The sequence below is a fragment of the Leucoraja erinacea genome, chromosome 1 (assembly GCF_028641065.1).
Source record: "Leucoraja erinacea ecotype New England chromosome 1, Leri_hhj_1, whole genome shotgun sequence".
Lineage (NCBI taxonomy): Eukaryota > Metazoa > Chordata > Chondrichthyes > Rajiformes > Rajidae > Leucoraja > Leucoraja erinaceus.
This window is the reverse complement of record NC_073377.1, coordinates 825,549-849,600: the sequence shown is the minus strand read 5'-3', so window position 1 is coordinate 849,600 and position 24,052 is coordinate 825,549. Positions and strand designations below refer to the sequence as shown.

Here is a 24,052-nt window from a genome sequence, read left to right as displayed (position 1 = left end):
TGGTTGTTTGTCAGGTTGGAGGCAGGTGACTAGTGGGGTGCCTCAGGGATCGGTGTTGGGTCCTTTGTTGTTTGTCATGTACATCAATGATCTGGATGAAGGTGTGGTAAATTGGATTAGTAAGTATGCAGATGATACCAAGATAGGGGGTGTTGTGGATAATGAAGAGGATTTCCAAAGTCTACAGAGTGATTTAGGCCATTTGGAAGAATGGGCTGAAAGATGGCAGATGGAGTTTAATGCTGATAAATGTGAGGTGCTACACCTTGGCAGGACAAATCAAAATAGGACGTACATGGTAAATGGTAGGGAATTGAAGAATACAGTTGAACAAAGGGATCTGGGAATAACCGTACATAGTTCCTTGAAGGTGGAATCTCATATAGATAGGGTGGTAAAGAAAGCTTTTGGTATGCTAGCCTTTATAAATCAGAGCATTGAGTATAGAAGCTGGGATGTAATGTTAAAATTGTACAAGGCATTGGTGAGACCAAATCTGGAGTATGGTGTACAATTTTGGTCGCCCAATTATAGGAAGGGTGTCAACAAAAGATTCAAACATGAGGACATGACTTGAGAATTAAGGGACAGAAGTTTAGGAGTAACATGAGGGGGAACTTCTTTACTCAGAGAGTGGTAGCGGTGTGGAATGAGCTTCCAGTGGAGTGGTGGAGGCAGGTTCGTTGGTATCATTTAAAAATAAATTGGATAGGCATATGGATGAGAAGGGAATGGAGGGTTATGGTATGTGCAGGCAGGTGGGACTAAGGGGAAAAAGTTGTTCGGCGCGGACTTGTAGGGCCGAGATGGCCTGTTTCTGTGCTGTAATTGTTATATGGTTATGATATGGTTATATGGTTAAACTGAACTGAACTAGATAGCTGACATTTTGGATCGGGACCTGTCTTCAGACTGATCAAGGGAGATCCTTCTTCAAAATCATCAAGTCTGAAGAAGCATTCCGACCCGAAACATCACCTTGCCATGTTCGAACGTTACCTTGCAATGTTCTCGAGAGATAATAATAGATTTGTCTGGAAGAGATGAAACAGGCAAATGGCAGGGAGTGTTAATTGAGCAGTAGACAGAAGAAAATAATTGCTGAAAACGCAAGATGCCGATCACAGCAGCTGCTGAAAATTCAAATAAAATGGAATGTGAGGAATGTTCATGATATTCATGACAAGAATAAGTTGACGTCCAAAGTAATGGTGGCCATTCATATATATTTAAGAGGGAGTTATGTGGCCCTTGTGGCAAGAATATGGGTAACAAAGAGTAAAGCGGATTTGGTGAGGTTGCAGAAATAACATTGGAAGGCAAAGCAGGGCAGCAATGTTGGTGAACACAATTTCTTCAACTATGTTCCTGCAAAACATTTAGAAGAGAGAAACAGGCATTTGGTGGCCATGCCCCACCTAATCACCTCTAAAATCCTGATGCCCCCCCCCCCCCATGTGGTGATATATAATTCTTATCATTTAAAAACATTATTTACTCAAAATAACATCTGAAACATAAACCACATATGTTTACCTGATGGAAAACCCCAAAAAATAAAAATCGAAAATTTGGACCCAGACCTCCTCAATTGCTCAATTGCCCCCCTTAAAAATTTGAGAGCAGGAAAGAGAGTCTGTGGGGAAACATAAAACTAACACACACGAGACTCCATGGGTCAACATAGACATACGAGGCCAATTGAGGCTAAGGAAGAAGATTAAGTGCACTGACAGCAGCAGGGAGCAAACAATGTGTGAGACAACACAGGGGTTAAAAAGTTAACAATTTAAAGAGTATCCATTAAATTGAATTGTCAAGAGACAAAAATAAAACACGAAAAACGTAGACACATTAATTAAAATCAAGAGCTGGATTGGACTGTAGCCAATAAGGATTGTCCCAGAGATAAAGATAAGGGGAGAGTAGTTGAGCTTTAGTGATACAGAGCAGAATCAGACCCTTTGGCCCACCGAGCCCTTGCCGACCAGCGATCCCTGCACATTAACACTTTTCTACACGTACTAGGAACAATTTTCAATTTTTACCAAGCCAATTAACCTACAAACCTGTAGGTCTTTGGACAGTGTGGAAACAGGCCTTTCGGCCCATTGAGTCCACACAAACCAGCAATGTCCGCACACTAGCACTATCCTGCACACCAGGGACAATTTACAATCCTTTACCAAAGCAAATCTATATTACTAAAACTCTGTTCTTGACCGGTTTCAGCTTTCTGTGCTGCGGTTTCCGAGAGTACGCCGCCACCTACGGCCGTCATTTTTGGCCACCTCACTCAGAGCCCCCCTCCGCCGCGTGTGCCGAGGATTTTTCCCGTCGATGAAAATTGACAGAGATATTAATGTTTTTACAACATTCCCCATTCTCTCTGCTGCCCCTGCTGGAGGGAGGGGGAGCGACTATAAAACCAGGAAGTGGTGTGCCTCAATCAGTCTCTGCAAGTGGTGTGCCTCAATCAGAGCTTTGAATGACACTGACAAATGTCTACAGCACTGTGAGTACCCTTAATTTGGTTTGAAAATGAAAATATGGTTAGAGGTAAAAAAGCACTGCCTGCAAATAGTTGTTTGGGTTTGGGTTGAAGTAAAAAAGGCTCTCTCTCTCTTCCCCCCCCCCCCCTCTCTCTCTCCCCCCCCCCCCTCCTCTTCCCCCCCCCCCCCTCCTCCCCCCCCCCCTTCCTCCCCCCCTCCTCTCCCCCCCCCCCCCCTCCTCGGTTCTCGGTGGGGGCGCTGTCCTGAACGGCGCCTATCCTGCAGCTGTCCGTTTTCTTTCACTTCTTTTTATTATTTTTAGTACGTTAAAGTGTTTAGTTGGGGGGTCTAATCTTTTATGTGTGGGGGGTGGTGGGGGGGGAAGGGGGGAAACTGCTTTTCAAGTCCCTACCTGGTCGGAGAGGCTGCCTTCCTCCGAGCAGCACCTTCGACCTGTCCTCGCGGCCTACCAGCGGGTCCTGGAGCGACGTTTCCTGAGGGGACCTGGCCGGAGCCTCGGCTTTGGCGGCGGCGCGGCGCTGGAGCGCTATTGCGGAGCGGGCGATGCCTTGTCTGGGTCGCCGCGCTGGAACTCCAGTATGCTGGGACCGCCGATAATAACATCGTGGAGCCGCGGTTCTGTGGAGCGGCCAGCTGCGGCGCTGAACTTACATCTCGGAGCCTGGGATCTCTCGCCGAGATCGCCAGTGTGTGGGGCTCCGTTCGGCGCGGTCTGTTGGCTTGGAAGCCGTGGTCTCCGGTAGGAGGGCGGCCGTTCCTGGCACCCCAAGCCGCTGAGGGTTCTCCCGACGCCGGAGTACCATCACCCGGCGAGAACGGCCGGGAACATCGGGCCCCCGTAGCGGCGACTGTGGAGGCCTCATAGGCCCGACTTTGGGTGGACAAGAGGATGGGGACTGGACTTTGTGCCTTCCCCCACAGTGGGAACCATTGTGGGGGGATGTTTTTATGTTCTAATGTTAAACTTCTTGAATGCTATGTTGTATTTTTATTAGTGTGCTGCAGGGACATCTGAATTGCCCCTCGGGGACAAATAAAGTGCTTTGTATTGTATTGTATTGTATTGTATTGTATCCTCTCCCCCCCCCCCCCCCCCCCCCCTCCTCTTCCCCCCCCCCCACCTCTTCCCCCCCCCTCCTCTTCCCCCCCCCACCTCCCTCCTCTTCCCCCCCCCCTCCTCCCCCCCCCCCTCCCTCCTCTTCCCCCCCCCCTCCCCCCCCCCCCTCCCCCGCTGCCTCCTCCCCCCCCGCCTCGTCCCCCTAAACGGGCAGCCACAGCTGCTACCCTTCCCACACCCCCCCCCCCTTCCCCCCCCCTCCCCCATCTCCCTCTCCCCCCCTCCTCTTCCCCCCCTCCTCTCCCCCCCCTCCTCTTCCCCCCCCCCCTCCTCCCCCCCCCCCCTCCTCTTCCCCCTTCCCCCCCTTCCCCCCCTTCCCCCCCCCTCCTCCGCCCCCCCCCCCTCCCCCCCCCCCCCCCCCCTCCCTCCCCCCCTCCCCCCCTCCTCTTCCCCCCCTCTCCCCCCTCCTCTCCCCCTCCTCCCCCCCCTCCTCTTCCCCCCTCTCCTCTCCCCCCCCTCCTCCTCCCCTCCCCCATCCCCCTCCCCCCCCCTCTCCCCCCTCCTCTCCCCCTCCTCCCCCTCCCCCCTCCTCCCCCCCACTCCCCCTCATCCCCCTCTCAGCACCCCCCTCTCTCTCCCCCTCACTCTCACCCTCTCTCTCTCCTCCCCTCTCTCTCTCTGTCTCTGCCCCTTCTCTCTCTGCCCTCACTCTCTACCCCCCCCCCCCTCTAGATGTGACTGCAAGTTGGAGTAAAATTTATTTCAAAACGCATTGATAGTTTACGATTATTTAAATGGTAAATGGAGCTTCAGAAGCGTTTTCATTTTGCATGTTAAAACCCACCTGAGAACCATGGGCGATTTTGCAATTTTACTGACGGATTTTTCACTTTTAAAACTTTTCATATAACAAATGAATAAAGATAAAAAGTCAATAATGCCTTACTTTTGATGAAATGCAGCGAGCAAACGCGATAATTCACGATATTTTCGATCTTTATATCTCCACGGCAAATGTCCGCTAACCACTTCCGCTGTTTTTGCACCTTCAGCTCCCTCTTGAATTTACCTTAGTTTTTATCTTTCTTCTGGACTGTAACGTTAGGTAGCTGTGCCTCACGGTCACCCCGACTGGCACAGTAATTTACAGCTCAAAAACGGGCCGTTTTCGCGGTTTTTAACAGGTGTGAAAGTGCGTGTTTTCAGCATCACTAACATGTACCGGAAGTGACGCTTGTACCCCAGTTGGATTTTGCGGTCACGTGGGTGAGGATATACGCTCCAGTGACCTTTCGTGAAATCACCCTATTACGCAGAACAATATCAAAAGCTTGGTGAAGTGCAAACATACTAGGTCTACGGCCCTGCCCTCAAACATTTGTGGTTACTTCCTTAAAGCAACTCAAACAAACTTAATTGAGGTGAATCAGCATAAAGCTGTGCTGATTCACCTCAATTAATCCCGGTGTTTCCAAATATACCTATCTCGGGTTTAGTTTCAGTTTAGTTTATTGTCACATGTACTGAGATGCAATGAAGAGCATTGTCCCTATGAAGAGCTTTGTCTCTTGTCCCTCAGAAACCTCTCTGGTAACTCATGTACCACTGATGTCTGATGTTTTTCTTTGGAGCCAGAAGGCCATAAGTGATAGATTTAGGCCAGTGGTTCCCAACCTTTTTTTGGCCATGCCCCACCTAATCACCTCTAAAATCCTGACCCCCCCCATGTGGTGATATATAATTCTTATCATTTAAAAAGTCAAAATAACATCTGAAACATAAACTACATATGTTTACCTGATGGAAAATCCCAAAAAATAAAAATCGAAAATTTGGACCCAGACCTCCTCAGTCGCGCTCAATTGCCCCCCTTAAAAATCAAATTGCCCCCCTGTGGGGCGTACGCCCCATGTTGGGAACCACTGATTTAGGCCATTTGGCCCATCAAGTCTACTCCACCATTTGATCATGGCTGATCTATCTCTCCTTCCTAACCCCATTCTCCTGCCACCTATATTAATGAAAAATCTATCTGTTGAAAATATCCACTGTTGACCTTTAAAGGTTTCTGTGGCATTCACCACCCTCTGACTCACCAGCCCTGCTTAAATAAACACACAAATTGCCGCCCTCAATCACGCTGTTCTTGTTTTCTTTTTTATAAAGTAGTGCAAAGGGCTTCACTGGAATGAATACCGATTCTATGGCTTCTACAGTTTAGCTTTGACAGATCATCGAATGCGGGATTCCAGAAAGGGAGATAGTAGGCAATGGTATATCTGTTAGGTGATGATAGCTGCACAAAATGTAGTAGGAAACAGCTTTGTAGCTGTTAATAGTCCTATCACTTCCTCGTATAAGTTCCAATCCAAATCCAAAGCCTTTTTCACGAACATCAGCTGAACGCCAGGGGAACAAGCAGTTATCAGAGCTGCTCAAACACTTCCTTAATAGCTAGAGTGACTGCAGATGCTTAAGTGTGACTCCTCTGAGCAGATGACAACATTTGATACAGGTTCCATTATGGGGAAGAAAGTCCCTTGCAAAACCAGACTTTCTAGGGTGAATGGAAAAGGCAAAAGTACTCACTGTCCTTCAATAAGCCATGTACACTTTGTCTTGTATTTATAGTTCCCTGGACCATCAGTAAGATATCCAAATTGTCCAGTTAATCTGCAAAATAAACAAAAGTTCAGTTACTACAATTTTAAAAATAAATCTTTTTCACGTTTTGATACTGTTACAAAAGCCAGTTAGAGGTTTACTTGAATGGAAAATTAAAGCACGACCAAATTAAATTAAATCATTCCAAACCCCAGCCGTACAAATTTATTTGATAGTTAACCCTGACACACAGTAAGGTCCCTAGGGGTCAGATCGAGTTGCCAGGGTTCTATCCAATTATCACATTCAACATTATCATGATATATAACACTCAACTCTCACATTTCCATGCAACTTTTGTTTAAACTTGTTCCAAAGCCTGAAGGTACACCAGATTTGACGATTGAGAACATGCTCGTAGATAAATGGAAACGATAACGCACAAAATATTTCCATATACAGAAAAAAATGTTTGAACATTGATTGAAACTATAGTCAGAAACAAAGAAAGCACCAATTTCAATATGACCTCTCAAGTAAATGACTGGATCGCTATCACGCAAACATAGATTCGCATCATAATAATTTTTTGAATTTCCCACTCTGCACACGTGTCACACACTGCAAAAAATATTTCTCAATCCATATCAGCAGTCATAATGTCACTGCTACTCATTGCAGAGTTTATCTCCATTACCACAGTTTACCCGAAATGTGATATTCGCGGTTGCAATGAATAATCAAAATAGATAATATGGATAAATGACAGAAAAGGCTTGAGAAGCAAATGGAGGAAATGGGGGAGGAGGTGGCGAGGAGATTTCAACTGCCTCCTCCTTTGGCGGCGGCACCTGGCGATGGACAGTCAGGGGCGGAGATCCGGGGGGGGGGGCGGCAGGGGGGACATGTCCCCCCCCTGTTTTGAGAGGTCCCCACCCAAGAGCCCCCCACGTCAGGAGACGTCGGGAGTCAGACGGGAGCGGTGCCCCCAGGCCCACAGCCAGCGCAGAGAAGCAGCGCTAAAACCCAGCCCAACTCTGCCTCTCCCGCCAGATTATCCCTGCCTGGATTTACGGAAAATATGTCATCAGCCCAGGCATGACCAGGCGAGACAGGCAGACTTGAGCTGATTTAGCGCTGGATTGAGCCTCCGAAGTCTCGTGCGTGTGTATGAGTGTGCGCATGTGCGCGCGGCTGCCAAGATATTGTGTCCCCCGTCCTCTCCATATTTTGATAGCGATTTCCGTGCCTGACAGGAACGGCCAAGGTAGCGATGATGCCAGTGTTGTCCGAGGGGTGTTGCCCTTCCTTCCCACCTCCTCTGCCCCTTCCTCTCTCTCTCTCGCACGCCCCCCTCCACCCCCCTTGTCCCGAGACCCCTCCTCTCCATCCCGCACTGATCCCCATTCCTGCCTCTATTCAGTCCTAACTGACGTCCCGTGTGCTCCCCTCCTCATCTACTCCCCTCCCCCCCTCCCCCCATCTATTCATCCTGCACTGATCTCCCTATCCACCTTGCATTGATTCTCCTGCCACCCCCCCCCATCAATCCTACACTGATCCTCCAATTGATTCTGTACTGACCCCCTTTCCCATCCATCCTGCACAGATCCCCCCTTCAACCCCACTCTCATCCCCGCGCTCTCCCTTCACAATTTTACCTACTACAACCAAAACACACTAATTCCCCTGCCTCAATCCATCCATTCCGCACCGATTGCCTTCTCAAACCCCCCCCACCCCCATCTATCCATCCTGCACTGATTCACACGCACCCCTCCCAACCCTATTGTGCTGGAAATGTGTTCAGAGCGAACATTGACTATGTTTTTAATAACGGAATGCAATCAAATATGTTTTAATTCCCAATGTTATTTGTTTTAATCCATAAAGATGGATTGATTAAATTGTGAACACGTGAAACATTAAAACCGCAGTGTTCGATTGTCACTGCTACCGTTGACACGTTATTACAGAATTCATTTTAACTGCAAATCAATGCTCTTAATATGGAGTATCAGTACTGTAGTTATTTAATGAGCAACATTCACAATTATACGTTGGATTTATCCAGGTTTTACTTCTACCGTTAGTCATATACATCACAAATTTGGTCAGGAGATATTTCAGTTGAAATTTTAACGTTAATTCTGAAGTGGGAATGATGGAAAAAACGGTTATCAACAATTTTTTTTAATTTGTTGCTTACAAACTGAGTATCTTCATTGCTGTTCACAACACATACATCTAATCTGAATGTCCGGTAATGTGGTGTCTTGACACCTTTAAATATATTACCAAAAGAACATTTGCTACATTTATGTCCTTTGGCCATCTCTTATTAGTTAGTGTAATGTTCAACCTGTCAGATGGGTATCGTCAGTTTTAACAGCTATTATCATAAAATGCCTTTAGAAAATTCCTTGCAACCTGTATATTTTGTTGTGGATAAATTATGTGGGAAGCGAGTGTTTCTGTACCAATAGCAATAACGACCCATGCTATGGTCATGTCATGATAATTTTCGGTCCTTCACAGAAAACATGCTTGCATCAATCTGTAGTGTGCATGATTAAGCATATATGTTATCATGGTCCAGGATTTATTGACACAAGTTGATCATACGCTGAATAATCCAACCACACTTTTGTTTGGAAGTGGTAAGAAATAATAAAAATTACATTAATTGCAATGTGTAAAAAGAGTTGAGATACTGTATTATAATTTTGCTGCATGTCATTGTGGTATAGATCATGTCTTGATTGGTGAATATGCTTAGTTTGTGACTTTATTTGAAGCAGAAATAAGATGTGAATGCTTCATTGAGCATAATTTCGACTGGGAACTACGCATTTCGTCCGACCACATAATCGAACGCGTCATGCAAGCAATCCTAAGTGCCCACCTAAACTGTCATATGGCAACCTAAAAAGCTCCCAAGGGTGTCCTCTGTGTGGCGTGAGAGAGGGAGAGAGACACCCCCACACACCCACCCCCACACACCCCCACACCCACACACACACCCCCACCTTCCTTCACAAGCCCGTTATACAAGCAGGGGACAGGGGAGGCAGGGGGAGCAGTGTCTGAGTGAAATTGGCACAAAGCCAATGTGATACAGACACACACCGCGATGAACAGGAAGGTTGGCGCTGTCATTAAAACAGCTAAAGCGCAGTAAGTCCTTTAAAAGAGGGGGGGGGAGAGAAGGGAGAGAGAGGGGGGAGAGAGAGGGGGGGAAGAAGGTATGGAGACAACTTTTAAGAAGCCAGAGATACACGGCTGTGAAGCTTGGCGGACATTTAGAAACATAGAAACATAGAAAACAGGTGCAGGAGTAGGCCATTCGGCCCTTCGAGCCTACACCGCCATTCAATATGATCATGGCTGATCATCCAACACAGTATCCTGTACCTGCCTTCTCTCCATACCCCCTGATCCCTTTAGCCACAAGGGCCATATCTAACTCCCTCTTAAATATAGCCAATGAACTGGCCTCAACTACCTTCTGCGGCAGAGAATTCCAGAGATTCACCACTCTCTGTGTGAAAAATGTTTTTCTCATCTCGGTCCTAAAAGATTTCCCCCTTATCCTTAAACTGTGACTCCTTGTTCTGGACTTCCCCAATATCGGGAACAATCTTCCAGTATCTAGCCTGTCCAACCCCTTAAGAATTTTGTAAGTTTCTATAAGATCCCCCCTCAGTCTTCTACATTCTAGCGAGTACAAGCCGAGTCTATCCAGTCTTTCTTCATATGAAAGTCCTGACATCCCAGGAATCAGTCTGGTGAACCTTCTCTGTACTCCCTCTATGGCAAGAATGTCTTTCCTCAGATTAGGAGACCAGAACTGTACGTAAAACCCCAGGTGTGGTCTCACCAAGACCCTGTACAACTGCAGTAGAACCTCAGTGCTCCTATAGAAACATAGAAACATAGAAATTAGGTGCAGGAGTAGGCCATTCGGCCCTTCGAGCCTGCACCGCCATTTAATATGATCATGGCTGATCATCCAACTCAGTATCCCGTACCTGCCTTTTCTCCATACCCTCTGATCCCCTTGGCCACAAGGGCCACATCTAACTCCCTCTTAAATATAGCCAATGAACTGGCCTCAACTACCCTCTGTGGCAGAGAGTTCCAGAGATTCACCACTCTCTGTGTGAAAAAAGTTCTCCTCATCTCGGTTTTAAAGGATTTCCCCCTTATCCTTAAGCTGTGACCCCTTGTCCTGGACTTCCCCAACATCGGAAACAATCTTCCTGCATCTAGCCTGTCCAACCCCTTAAGAATTTTGTAAGTTTCTATAAGATCCCCTCTCAATCTCCTAAACTCTGGAGAGTATAAACCAAGTCTATCCAGTCTTTCTTCATAAGACAGTCCTGACATCCCAGGAATCAGTCTTGTGAACCTTCTCTGCAATTTAACATTACCGGTCGTTTATCCTTGGTTCTGAAAACTACTGCTTACATTTTTTTTTCCCAATGAGCCAATGAAATCCACTGGTCAGCAATGGCTACAACCTACAAGAACCTCCGAGAACCTTCGACCTGGCAACCCACTTGGACCTCCTGGCGGCCGACCTACGGCACGAGAATTCTCGCTACTCTCCATGTGGCATCAATCTAGTCGCCACTAATTTTTCAACATGTTGAAAAATCCGCGGCAAACATAATGAGGCCACGACTAGTTCCCAGAATGCGGGAATTCCTCACGACCATGAAGGCGACTCCCCGGCAACCTCCCGCGAACAAGTGGACATAGGATAGGTATGTTACAAAACCTACCTGAATCGTCGTTGAGAATCTGTCCCAGCCCCGTGTGTGTGATTTTGGCGCTGTTTAGAGGGGGCGGGTTTAAAACGCGATTTTTACTAGGCTGTTGCAATCGAAAATGTTCAGCTTAGTAAATCATTAACGGAAAATCGCTGAAAGACCCCGTCGCAAAAGGTATTATTAGTTTTTATGGCCTTGTATAATAGTTATAGTAGTTTAAAAATCACTGTCTAAACCCGCGACCTCTCGCAGCCCCAGGGTTTTATATAGCAAACAATTAAAGGTATGTACCTTATTTTTACATTAAAAGGGGCCTCTTAAGAACCCTGTATATAAAGTTTTCTATAGCGAATAGTTCATTTTGGGCTCTTTATATCCCGCAGTATTTTTCTGGGCATTTGAGGGCACAAATCCACTGCAATGTGAACGTTCTAAACCAGCGCGTTCACAGGAACCCACTAGAAAGCAGATTTAAATTGACTTTAATTTACAGCAATTGAACACTAAATTCCTTCCATTTGGCCTATAAATTGATGTAAATGAGATTTAAAAATCATGTTTTATTGTGAATTATTTGTGAATATTATTTGGACACAGGCTATTTAAAAAATGTTAATCATTTATTAAGAAATGGATAGATGTTTAGATCTAGTAATTGAAGTTTGAAATTAGCTACAATTGGGTAACTAACTAATTATATGCTTTAATTTCAGGTCCTCCAAGTAAGATTATTTTATATTTGTTTCAGAATGGTTCAATCTATGATAACTGAAAATTTCATTCAGTTCTCTTAATTTTTAAGAAGGTTATGGGCTTTTGACTGTCCTCGATCACAGCTTTTTTGTTATGTCCATAGAAAATCAATAGGGAACAAGATGCTAATTTCCGAGTATGAAAATGGCCATAACTTTTTTATTACTTGAGATATGAAAGTGAATTAGGTGTCAAATTAAACTTATTGTTATGCTTTATCTGATGGGATAAATTGCAGACTTGATTTTTTAAATCTCAAAATTTTGTAACATTGCTACATAGGAGCAGAATTGGGCCGTTCAACACTTCTTCGAAATTATTCCGCCATTCAATCATGGCGGATCTATTTTTCCTTCTCAACCCCATTCTCCAGCCTACTCCCCGTATCCTTTGACGCCCTGCCTAATCAAGAACTTTAAAATACATTTGGAAACAAATCATTTATCTGAAGCTTGTGCAAGCTGGCAGTCATCTTTCAGCATATCCACTAGCGTGTTTATGACTTTTTAAACGCCAAGTGTTACATTCTGCTTTTCACCCTATAATTTTCCTTTTATGAAGTGCTCAATAATACTCTGCTGCCACTCAATATCAATTTCTCACCATCTGATTGGGGTATGATACCACACTTGGGTTTTGCAAGAACCAATTGGCTCTCAATCTTATTGCGATATTGGCACAAATGACACAGATGAGATTAGGGTGGCTGCATTTGATATCAACACAGCATCTGATTGTGTGTGGCATCGAGGGGAGCCACAATCCAACACACACATAGTTGGAATCAGCTGCCAGAGGAAGTGGTTGAGGCCGGGTTCAAATTCACAACATTTAAAAAGACACTTGGACAGATACGATATCGATATTCATCCCCGGAGGGAAATTGGTCTGCCGATAGTCACACCACACAAGGTACACAAAAACTTGACATTAATAGTGAAAACAAAAAAAAGGCAAGTGACTGTTGTCAGGCTGCCGTGTGCGCAGCGCCTTCACCGGAACAAATGAACAAACGAACGAACACAGACTTATCCCCTGGGCAGAGGATTGTAAACTAGAGTGCCCTCCCCTACACCGGGTCCCCATTTGTTCTCCCACCGTCCCTCACGGCTGTCACCCCACGCCGGGTCCCCATTGTCTTCTCCTCTGTCCTCACGTTGATCGACCATGAGGTTCCCGCTGATGTCCCCGCCGAGTCTCCCGCTGCCGCTGCCGCAACCGAGGCTCCCATCGCCGCCACCGCTGAGGCTCCTTCGGCCCAGATAGGCCTCGCCGCCCACCTTCACCGCAGTCCCTGGGAGGCCTATGGGGCGAGTCGGGCCTACCGGGGCACGTTATGGTCTTCGGTCGTCATTCCGGTCGGTGGCGGCTCAGCAGGTGGATCGGGCTCGCACGGTACATGGATAGGAAAGGTTTGGATAGGCATGGTACAAGCGCAGACAAATGGGAGCAGCTTGGTGAGGCAACTTGGTCAGCAAGGACAAGTTGGTTGGCAGGGCCTGTTTCCATGGTGTACACTATGACTATAACCATCACAGTCCTCGAAGATCAATCTTTTGGGGGATTACCACTGACCCAAAAACCAGCTGCTGTACATAACTAGATTTAATGCACGAGTAGATCATACGACTATTAGAAAATGCTGGAAATGCACAGCAGGACATGCAGCATCTGGGGAGAGAATTAGGTTGAACGGTTCAAGTCATTGGCCTTTCATGAAAAGCAACATTATTGATTTAGTCATAGAGTCTTACAGTGTGGAAACAGGCCCTTCGGCACAACTTGCCCACAACAACCAACATGCCCCATCTACACTAGTCCCAACTGCCTGCATTTGTCTCATATCCCTCAAAACCTGTCCTATTCATGTACCTGTCTAAATGTTTCTTAAACGGTGCGATAGTCCCTGCCTCAGCTACCTCCTCCAGCAGCTTGTTCCATGCACCTACCATGTTTAGCGTAAAAAGGTTATTTAACTGTCTTGTTTACTATGGAAATGGAAAATATGAAGATATTTCCACATTGAGGAATGCAGTGTTGCAAAATGCAATAAGAAATGTAACTAATGCGACTCGAAACGTTGAGGCAAACAGTTGACGACTTTAGATGCAGCAGAGAGCCTGTGAGCTTTTGCAAGACAAATTTTCACAAACCGATCAAGGACTAAGCGATCAATGTGCTCTGAAATTGCCACATTATGGGTTCATTTTGATGTTCACAAGGACATCAATGTTTTACATGAGTTTCTGTCGCACCAGGGAAGGAGATGTAACAAGTGGCAGAAAGTAGACAATGATCAATCACTTTAGCAGTTTTTCATTTATTCTTATCTCGAAAGCAATCATGCAACATTGGAGAAAGGACTTTTAAGCATCTCAATGCCAATTTGCAAATCGGACTGTGTTGGCACATAATTACATTAGCTAAATGGGGGATGAAAAAGCACTCTACATTAAAATTAAATTTCAACTTATAATCAACATTTAGTTACCAGAGCTACTTATAACAAAATTAAAGTTACTATGTGCAAGCCTAAAATATCTGTTAACAGATTAATAACAACCAGTTCTTCTGAAGGTAGACACAAAAAGCTGGCGTAACTCAGCGGGACAGGCAGCATATCTGGGGAGAAGGAATGGGTGACGTTTCAGGTCGACACCCTTCCTCAGACCCGAAACGTCACCCATTCCTTCTCTCCAGATATGCTGTCTGTCCCGCTGAGTTACATAAGCTTTTTGTGTCAATCTTCAATTTAAACCAGCATCTGCAGTTCGTTCTCACACAAATTCTTCTGGATGTACACAAAATTGCTGGAGAAACTCAGCGGGTGCAGCAGCATCTATGGAGCGAAGGAAATAGGCGACGTTTCGGGCAGAAACCCTTCCTCAGACTGATGGGGGGTGGGGGGGGGAGAAGGAAGGAAAAGGGGAGGAGGAGGAGCCTGAGGACGGGCTGATAGGAGGGTGGGAGGAGACAGCTAGAGGATTAAGGAAGGGGAGGAGACAGCAAGGGCTAGCAAAATTGGGAGAAGTCAATGTTAATGCCATCCGGACGCAAGGTCCCCAGGCGGAATATGAGGTGCTGTTCCTCCAATTTCCGCTGTTGCTCACTCTGGCAATGGAGGAGACCCAGGGCAGAGAGGTCGGATTGGGAATGGGGAGTTGAAGTGCTGAGCCACCGGGAGGTCAGGTTGGTTATTGCGGACTGAGCGGAGGTGTTCGGTGAAACTATTCGGTGTCCAATTTTTCCGAAGCTAGCCTTCAACATAGTCAACAGACTCTCCCCCTCAATCCCCCTGGTCCACTTCCTCTGCCCTTTCTTTGTCGCAAGAATCCTGCATTGTTCCTGTACCAAAGAGGACGTGTCCCAGCTCCTCAATGACTTCAGACCGGTGACGCTAACTTCACACATCATGAAGGCTCTGGAGAGGCTCATGCTCACTCACCTGCGATCCCTGGTTAAACCCTACCTGTACCCCCTGCAGTTCGCTTACAAAACAAAGGTGGGCGTTGAGGGTGCCACCATCCACCTGCTCCGCCGACCCGATGCTCACCTGGATAAGCCGGGATGCAGTGTGAGAGTCTTTTTTTTACTTCCACAGTGCTTTTAACACCATCCGGCCTGCACTGCTAGGGAGCAAACTGACGAAGATGTGGGTGGATGCTCCATTGGTTTCCTGGATCACCAACTACCTGACTGGACGACCTACAGAACTGTGTCCCGGACATTGAAGTAGTCATAAAACACAACAAGATACATGAAACATGAAGTCCAGGATTTGGAATGTTCAAAGATTGGGGGGGGCAGTCAGTCTACCCCACGATAGAAGGGGGAGGAGTTGCACAGTTTGATAGCCACAGGGAAAAAGGATCTTCTGTGGCGTTCTGTGCTGTATCTTGGTGGAACCATACTGGTGCTGAAGGTGCTCCTCAGGTTGACCAGTGTGTCATGGAGAGGGTGAGCTGTATTTACAATATTGATCTGATCACCTGCCATAAAAACGTATGAATTTGGAGCCGGAATAAGTCACTCAGCTTGTATAGCCTGCTCCACCATTTACGAAAATCATGATTGATCTCACCGATTCCTCATCTCTGCATTTCTTTCAATACACAGTAACCTTTCACCTCGTTATTCTTCAAGAATCGAGTTATCTTTGCCTTAAAACTATCCAATGACTCTGCTTCCATCACCCTTCGAAGAATTTCAAAGACTCATTTCCCACAAAGCAAAAATTGGCTCCGTCCCCTATTTAAATGGTTGACGCCATATTTTTAAACAGTGATCCTTCCTCTGGGAAAGCCTTTACAAGTTACTTGTACGATCACAGAAAAGGTGGGAAAACTGCTCCATCAGATAAATACAAACTGTTCACGTCCATTCTTGCCATTTACTTGATCTTTTAATGGACATATATTCTGGGTACTTGAAAATAGAAAGTACAGCACAGGCCCTTTGGCTCACAATATCCGTGCCAAACAATTCTTCTTCTTGTTTCTTCTTCTTGCGAATGAAACATAAACCAAAGGAATAGTTAGATCTCAAGCCAGGTTGATGTCTCTGTGTCAATGTCTGCCAGACCCAGAGCTCCATTTGGTGGGTGGTAGAGCAGGCACCCAGAGACGACATGGTTGGCTGTCTGTTGTTCTGCTCCAAATTCACAGTGGAGTCCCCACCTCCACATGCTGACATTGAAATGCCCAACTCCAGTACGATGTACAAAAAACAACCAATGCCAAAATAACTAATTTTCTCTGCATTCATGTGATTTATACCCCTCCATTTCCTGCTTATCCTACCCTAAAACAAGTTGTACCACAATCTTAGTTACTTTCAATGTCTTTAATTTAGAAACATCAAACAGAAAAATAGAAATGAACTGAGGTTTGAGCTATTTGTAGCCACAAACTTATCTGTTTCTGCCACCACCCATCAGCGCATTCTGGCATCCACCACCGACTAAAAAAGCTTACCCCACACATCTCCATTAAATTTCACCCTCTTCTGAAGAGATTCTGAACTTCCCATTATGAATATGCTAGAAATCTAAAACATGAACAGAAACACAGGCAGCAGCGTCAATGGAAGGAGAAACACAGCCAGCATTTCTGGTTGAAGAGCTTTTACTATTTAACAACCAAGGCGCTAAACTTAACATAGCTTCAGTTAAGTTGACCACAGCTTTGAGACAAAAATGTACCTTTCCTATCTAAGATTTTTTTCTCAAGGTCAGAAAACAATTGATGACCTCAAAATGCTCGGGGATCGTTGGTTGGTGCGGACTCGATGGGCCGAAGGGCCTGTTTTCATATTGTATCTCTAAACTAAACTAATTGCTTGCTAATTAACAATCACAAAATGAAAGGTCGGTCACTATTATAGATAGAAATATAGTCATGTTTCACATTACTGACCCTTCATGGGTTGACCTGATGTGCTAACAGCCTCTCTGTTGCCTGACCTGCTAGTTCCAGCATCTGCAGTATTTTGCTTTTGCACTATTTGTTCTATTCTTTTTTCAACGTTCCGGTCGCTCACAACTTGAACTATGAACCATGACTTTCCACATAGGTTTAGGTTCATTATTGTCACGTCTAAAGTTTTGTTTGGCATGCCATCCAAACAGATCAGATTTTCCATACAAAAATACAATAAGTAGAGCAAAGGGGAAAATACACAATGCAGAGATACAGTTCCAAGTATTGTAGCACATCAGTTCCATAGACTAGGTCCGATGGACTTAATGGGGCAGAGAGAAATCTGGTCATAATAGCACACCAACTCCTCTACTTCCTTAGAAGGCTTAGGAAGTTCGGCATGTCCCCAACAACTCTCACCAACTTCTACAGATGCGCCGTCGAAAACATTTTATCGGGATGCATCACAGCTTGGTTTGGGAACAGCTCCATCCAAGAGGGCAAGAAATTGCAACGAAACGTGGACGCTGCCCAGACCATCACACAAACCAACCTCCCTTCCATTGATTCCATTTACACCTCACGCTGCCTCAGCAAGGCCAGCAACATAATCAAGGCTGAGTCGGACCCTGGCCATTCCTTCTTCTGGCAATGGGTATAGATATGAGAAAACGTACACCTCCAGATTCACGGATACTTTCTTCCCAGCTGTAATCAGACAACTGAACCATCTTACCGCAGCTGGAGAGCAGTCCTGAGCTACTATCTACCTCATTGGTGACCCTCGGACTATCTTTGACCGGACTTTATCTTGCACTAAACGTTATCCTCTTAGGTATCTGTGAATGACTCGATTGTCGTCATGTATAGTCTTTCCGCTGACTGGTTAGCACGCAAAAAAACTTTTCACTGTACCTCGGTACACGTGACAATAAACTAAACTGAACTGATGAATCGGAAAGTACCATTGGTTTCTTTGCAAATGGATCGTTTATTCCACCATTTAAGAATTCTCTTTGCATCTGACATTTTCAAACATGAGTGCTGACTTTGCATAATAGCACCTATGCCACTTCCGTTACCCTAAATCCAAGTTGGTACCACAATCTCAGTTACTTTCAATGTCTTACAAACATCGAGTGGAAAAATAGAAATGCATTAAGGTTTGACCTATTTGTAGTCTGATGGAAACCTGTGCAGTCCGAGCCACAAATTCACAATTCACAAATTTTTCCTTAATCATTTATGACTAAAGCATAGTAATTCTCATGAAGAGCAACATTTTACATGGTGCCTTTGATGTGGCAAAATATAACAAGGTACCTCATTACATTTTTTTAAATTAAAAGGCTATGGAGTTATCGGTTAAAAGTCAGCAGGGAAGATTGCTACAGCAACTTGGCCTGAAAAATTAATTTTTCAAAATTGATACCCAAGCTCAGTGGTTATGGTAGATCAGAAGACATAAGAGCTGATTGGGCTATTCGGTCCATTGAGTCGGCAGTGGCAAAGCAGTACATTTGCTGCCAAACAGCACCAGAGACGCTGGTTCGAGCCTGACTACGGGTGCTGTCTGTGCAGTTTGTACGTTCTCCCCGTTATCTACGTGGGTTTTCTCCCGGTGCTCCAGTTTCCACCCACACTCCAAAGATGTACAGGTTTGTAGGATAATTGGATTCGGAAAAATTGTAAATAGTCCCTAGTGTGTAGGATAGCTCGACTGTAAGAAGATCGCTGGTTGATGCAGACTTTGTGGGCCGATGGGCCTGTTTCCATGTTGTATCTCTGAAGTAAAGTAAAAGAATCTGCTCTGCCATTCGATCATGGCTGATCTATTTTTCCCTCCCCATCCCATTTTCCTGGCTTCTAACCATAACCTTTGATACCCTTATGGGCCTGTCTTCTTCTTCTTCTTGCGTATGGCGTACACAGCCTAAAGTTATCGGACAAGTTGTTCTATTTGATCTTATTCGATTGTGCACGCCGGGTTGATTGCATTTGTCGATACAGGGCGGACCACGTGAAGGTTGCAATCTCCAACCCCGTGGGCCTGTCCCACTTAGGAGATTTTTCAGGTGACTGCTGGCGACAGTCAAGTCGCCTGAAAAACCGGTGGCTGGAACGGCAACTGTCAGAGTGGAACATACACTCATCTCTTCCTTCACCAGCCCGTTATGCAGGCGGTGGACAGGGCAACCGGGGGCAACGTAGTCTGAGTGAAATTCACACGGTGCAAAGCCAATGTGATACATACACACACCGCGATGAACAGGAAGGTTGGCGCAGTAATTAAGACGGTGAAAGCACAGTGTACGGGAAGGGTCACGTAAGTCCTTTAAAAGAGGGGATGAGAGTGTGTGTGGGGGGGGAGGAGACAGGGTGGGGAGAAGAAGTTGAGACAAATTTTAAGAAGCCAGAGATACACAGCTGTGAAGCTCGGCAGACATTCACATTACTGGTCGGTTATCCTTGGTCCTGAAAACTACCGGTTACGTTTTTTTTTCCAATGAGCCAATGAAATTCACCGGTCAACACCGGCTACGACCTACGAGAACCTTCGAACTCCTGGCAACCCACTAGGACCACCTGGCGACCCACCTACGGCACGAGAATTCTCGCTACTGTCCATGGCGGCTTCAATCTGGTCGCTGCTAATTTTTCAACATGTTAAAAAATTTGCGGCGACCATAATGAGGCTGCGACTATTTCCCAGAATGCGTGAACAACTCACGACCATTATGGCCCATGCAACCACCCGCGAACATGTGGCGACCATGTGGCAACCGCATAGTCTCCTGCAGTCGCCTAAGTAGGACAGGCCCATCACTCATCAAGAACCTACCAATTTCTGTTTTAAACATACCCAATGACAGCCTGCAGGGATTCACCACCCTCTGGCTCATGAAATGTCCTCCTAATTTCCTTTCTAAAGATGCATCCTTTTATTCTGAGGCTGTGTCCTCAAGTCCTAGACTCTCCTGGAGTAAGGAACATGCTGAGCCACAAGGTTACAGATTGTCATTCAGTGTGGAAAAAGGCACTTTGGCCCAACTTGCCCACACCGGCCAACACTTCCCAGCTACACTTGTCCCACCTGCCAGCATTTGGTCCATATCCCTACAAACCTGTCCTATCCATGTACTTGTCTAATTGTTCTTATACCCCTCTATTTCCTGCTTATCCTACCCTAAAACAAGTTGTACCACAATCTTAGTTACTTTCAATGTCTTTAATTTAGAAACATCGAACAGGAAAATAGAAATGCACTGAGATTTGAGCTATTTGTAGCCATAAACGTATCTGCTTCCGCAACCACCCATCAGCGCATTCTGGCATCCACCACCGACTAAAAAAGCTTACCCCACACATCTCCATTAAATTTCACCCTCTTCTGAAGAGATTCTGAACTTCCCATTATGAATATGCTAGAAATCTAAAAAATGAACAGAAACACAGGCAGCAGCGTCAATGGAAGGAGAAACACAGCCAGCATTTCTGGTTGAAGAGCTTTTGCTATTTAACAACCAAGGCGCTAAACTTAACATAGCTTCAGTTAAGTTGACCACAGCTTTGAGACAAAAATGTACCTTTCCTATTTAAGATTTTTTTCTCAAGGTCAGAAAACAATTGATGACCTCAAAATGCTCGGGGATCATTGGTTGGTGCGGACTCGATTGGGCCGAAGGGCCTGTTTTCATATTGTATCTCTAAACTAAACTAATTGCTTGCTAATTAACAATCACAAAATGAAAGGTTGGTCACTATTATAGATAGAAATATAGTCATGTTTCACATTACTGACCCTTCATGGGTTGACCTGATGTGCTAACAGCCTCTCTGTTGCCTGACCAGCATCTGCAGTATTTTGCTTTTGCACTATTTGTTCTATTCTTTTTTCAACGTTCCGGTCGCTCACAACTTGAACTATGAACCATGACTTTCCACATAGGTTTAGGTTCATTATTGTCACGTCTAAAGTTTTGTTTGGCATGCCATCCAAACAGATCAGATTTTCCATACAAAAATACAATAAGTAGAGCAAAGGGGAAAATACACAATGCAGAGATACAGTTCTAAGTATTGTAGCACATCAGTTCCATAGACTAGGTCCGGTGGACTTAATGGGGCAGAGAGGAATCTGGTCATAATAGCACACCAACTCCTCTACTTCCTTAGAAGGCTTAGGAAGTTCGGCATGTCCCCAACAACTCTCACCAACTTCTACAGATGCGCCGTCAAAAACATTTTATCGGGATGCATCACAGCTTGGTTTGGGAACAGCTCCATCCAAGAGGGCAAGAAATTGCAACAAAATGTGGACGCTGCCCAGACCATCACACAAACCAACCTCCCTTCCATTGACTCCATTTACACCTCGCGCTGCCTCAGCAAGGCCAGCAACATAATCAAATTGGAGTCGGACCCTGGCCATTCCTTCTTCTGGCAATGGGTATAGATATGAGAAAACGTACACCAGATTCACGGATACTTTCTTCCCAGCTGTAATCAGACAACTGAACCATCTTACCGCAGCTGGAGAGCAGTCCTGAGCTACTATCTACCTCATTGGTGACCCTCGGACTATCTTTGACCGGACTTTATCTTGCACTAAACGTTATCCTCTTAGGTATCTGTGAATGACTCGATTGTCGTCATGTATAGTCTTTCCGCTGACTGGTTAGCACGCAAAAAAAGCTTTTCACTGTACCTCGGTACACGTGACAATAAACTAAACTGAATTGATGAATCGGAAAGTACCATAGGTTTCTTTGCAAATGGATCGTTTATTCCACCATTTAAGAATTCTCTTTGCATCTGACATTTTCAAACATGAGTGCTGACTTTGCATAATAGCACCTATGCCACTTCCGTTACCCTAAATCCAAGTTGGTGCCACAATCTCAGTTACTTTCAATGTCTTACAAACATCGAGTGGAAAAATAGAAATGCATTAAGGTTTGACCTATTTGTAGTCTGATGGAAACCTGTGCAGTCCGAGCCACAAATTCACAATTCACAAATTTTTCCTTAATCATTTATGACTAAAGCATAGTAATTCTCATGAAGAGCAACATTTTACATGGTGCCTTTGATGTGGCAAAATATAACAAGGTACCTCATTACATTTTTTTAAATTAAAAGGCTATGGAGTTATCGGTTAAAAGTCAGCAGGGAAGATTGCTACAGCAACTTGGCCTGAAAAATTAATTTTTCAAAATTGATACCCAAGCTCAGTGGTTATGGTAGATCAGAAGACATAAGAGCTGATTGGGCTATTCGGTCCATTGAGTCGGCAGTGGCAAAGCAGTACATTTGCTGCCATACAGCGCCAGAGACGCTGGTTCGAGCCTGACAACGGGTGCTGTCTGTGCAGTTTGTACGTTCTCCCCGTTATCTACGTGGGTTTTCTCCAGTTTCCACCCACACTCCAAAGATGTACAGGTTTGTAGGATAATTGGATTCGGTAAAATTGTAAATAGTCCCTAGTGTGTAGGATAGCTCGACTGTAAGAAGATCGCTGGTTGATGCAGACTTTGTGGGCCGATGGGCCTGTTTCCATGTTGTATCTCTGAAGTAAAGTAAAAGAATCTGCTCTGCCATTCGATCATGGCTGATCTATTTTTCCCTCCCCATCCCATTTTCCTGGCTTCTAACCATAACCTTTGATACCCTTATGGGCCTGTCTTCTTCTTCTTCTTGCGTATGGCGTACACAGCCTAAAGTTATCAGACAAGTTGTTCTATTTGATCTTATTTGATTGTGCACGCCGGGTTGATTGCATTTGTCGATACAGGGCGGACCACGTGAAGGTTGCAACCTCCCACCCCGTGGGCCTGTCCCACTTAGGAGATTTGTCAGGTGACTGCTGGCGACAGTCAAGTCGCCTGAAAAACCGGCGGCTGGAACGGCAACTGTCAGAGTGGAACATACACATATCTCTTCCTTCACCAGCCCGTTATGCAGGCGGGGGACAGGGCAAGTGGGGGCAACGCAGTCTGAGTGAAATTCACACGGTGCAAACCCAATGTGATACATACACACACCGCGATGAACAGGAAGGTTGGCGCAGTAATTAAGACGGTGAAAGCACAGTGTACGGGAAGGGTCACGTAAGTCCTTTAAAAGAGGGGATGAGAGTGTGTGTGTGTGTGGGGGGGAGATAGGGTGGGGAGAAGAAGTTGAGACAAATTTTAAGAAGCCAGAGATACACGGCTGTGAAGCTCGGTGGACATTCACATTACCGGTCGGTTATCCTTGGTCCTGAAAACTACCGGTTACGTTTTTTTTTCCAATGAGCCAATGAAATTCACCGGTCAACACCGGCTACGACCTATGAGAACCTTCGATCTCCTGGCAACCCACTAGGACCACCTGGCGACCCACCTACGGCAGGAGAATTCTCACTACTCTCCATGGCGGCTTCATTCTGGTCGCTGCTAATTTTTCACATGTTAAAAAATTTGCTGCGACCATAATGAGTCCGCGACTGGTTCCCAGAATGCGGGAACAACTCATGACCATTATGGCCCATGCGAACATGTGGCGACCATGTGGCGACCATGTGGCAACCGCATAGTCTCCTGCAGTCGCCTAAGTGGGACAGACCCATCACTCATCAAGAACCTACCAATTTCTGTTTTAAACATACCCAATGACAGCCTGCAGGGATTCACCACCCTCTGGCTCATGAAATTCCTCCTAATTTCCTTTCTAAAGATGCGTCCTTTTATTCTGAGGCTGTCCTCACGTCCTACACTCTCCTGGAGTAAGGAACATGCTGAGCCACAAGGTTACAGATTGTCATTCAGTGTGGAAAAAGGCACTTTGGCCCAACTTGCCCACACCGGCCAACACTTCCCAGCTACACTTGTCCCACCTGCCAGCATTTGGTCCATATCCCTCCAAACCTGTCCTATCCATGTACTTGTCTAA

General features: G+C 45.6%; 1 protein-coding gene across 1 annotated transcript in view; it reads right to left on the bottom strand.

The window, feature by feature from the left end:
• atrn (attractin) overlaps nt 1–24,052 on the bottom strand; it is a 346,003-nt gene that overhangs the window by 293,046 nt on the left and 28,905 nt on the right. The window contains exon 2 of the mRNA XM_055642697.1: nt 6,160–6,243. Coding sequence (XP_055498672.1) covers nt 6,160–6,243 — 84 coding nt within the window. The remainder of the gene's footprint in view (nt 1–6,159; nt 6,244–24,052) is intronic.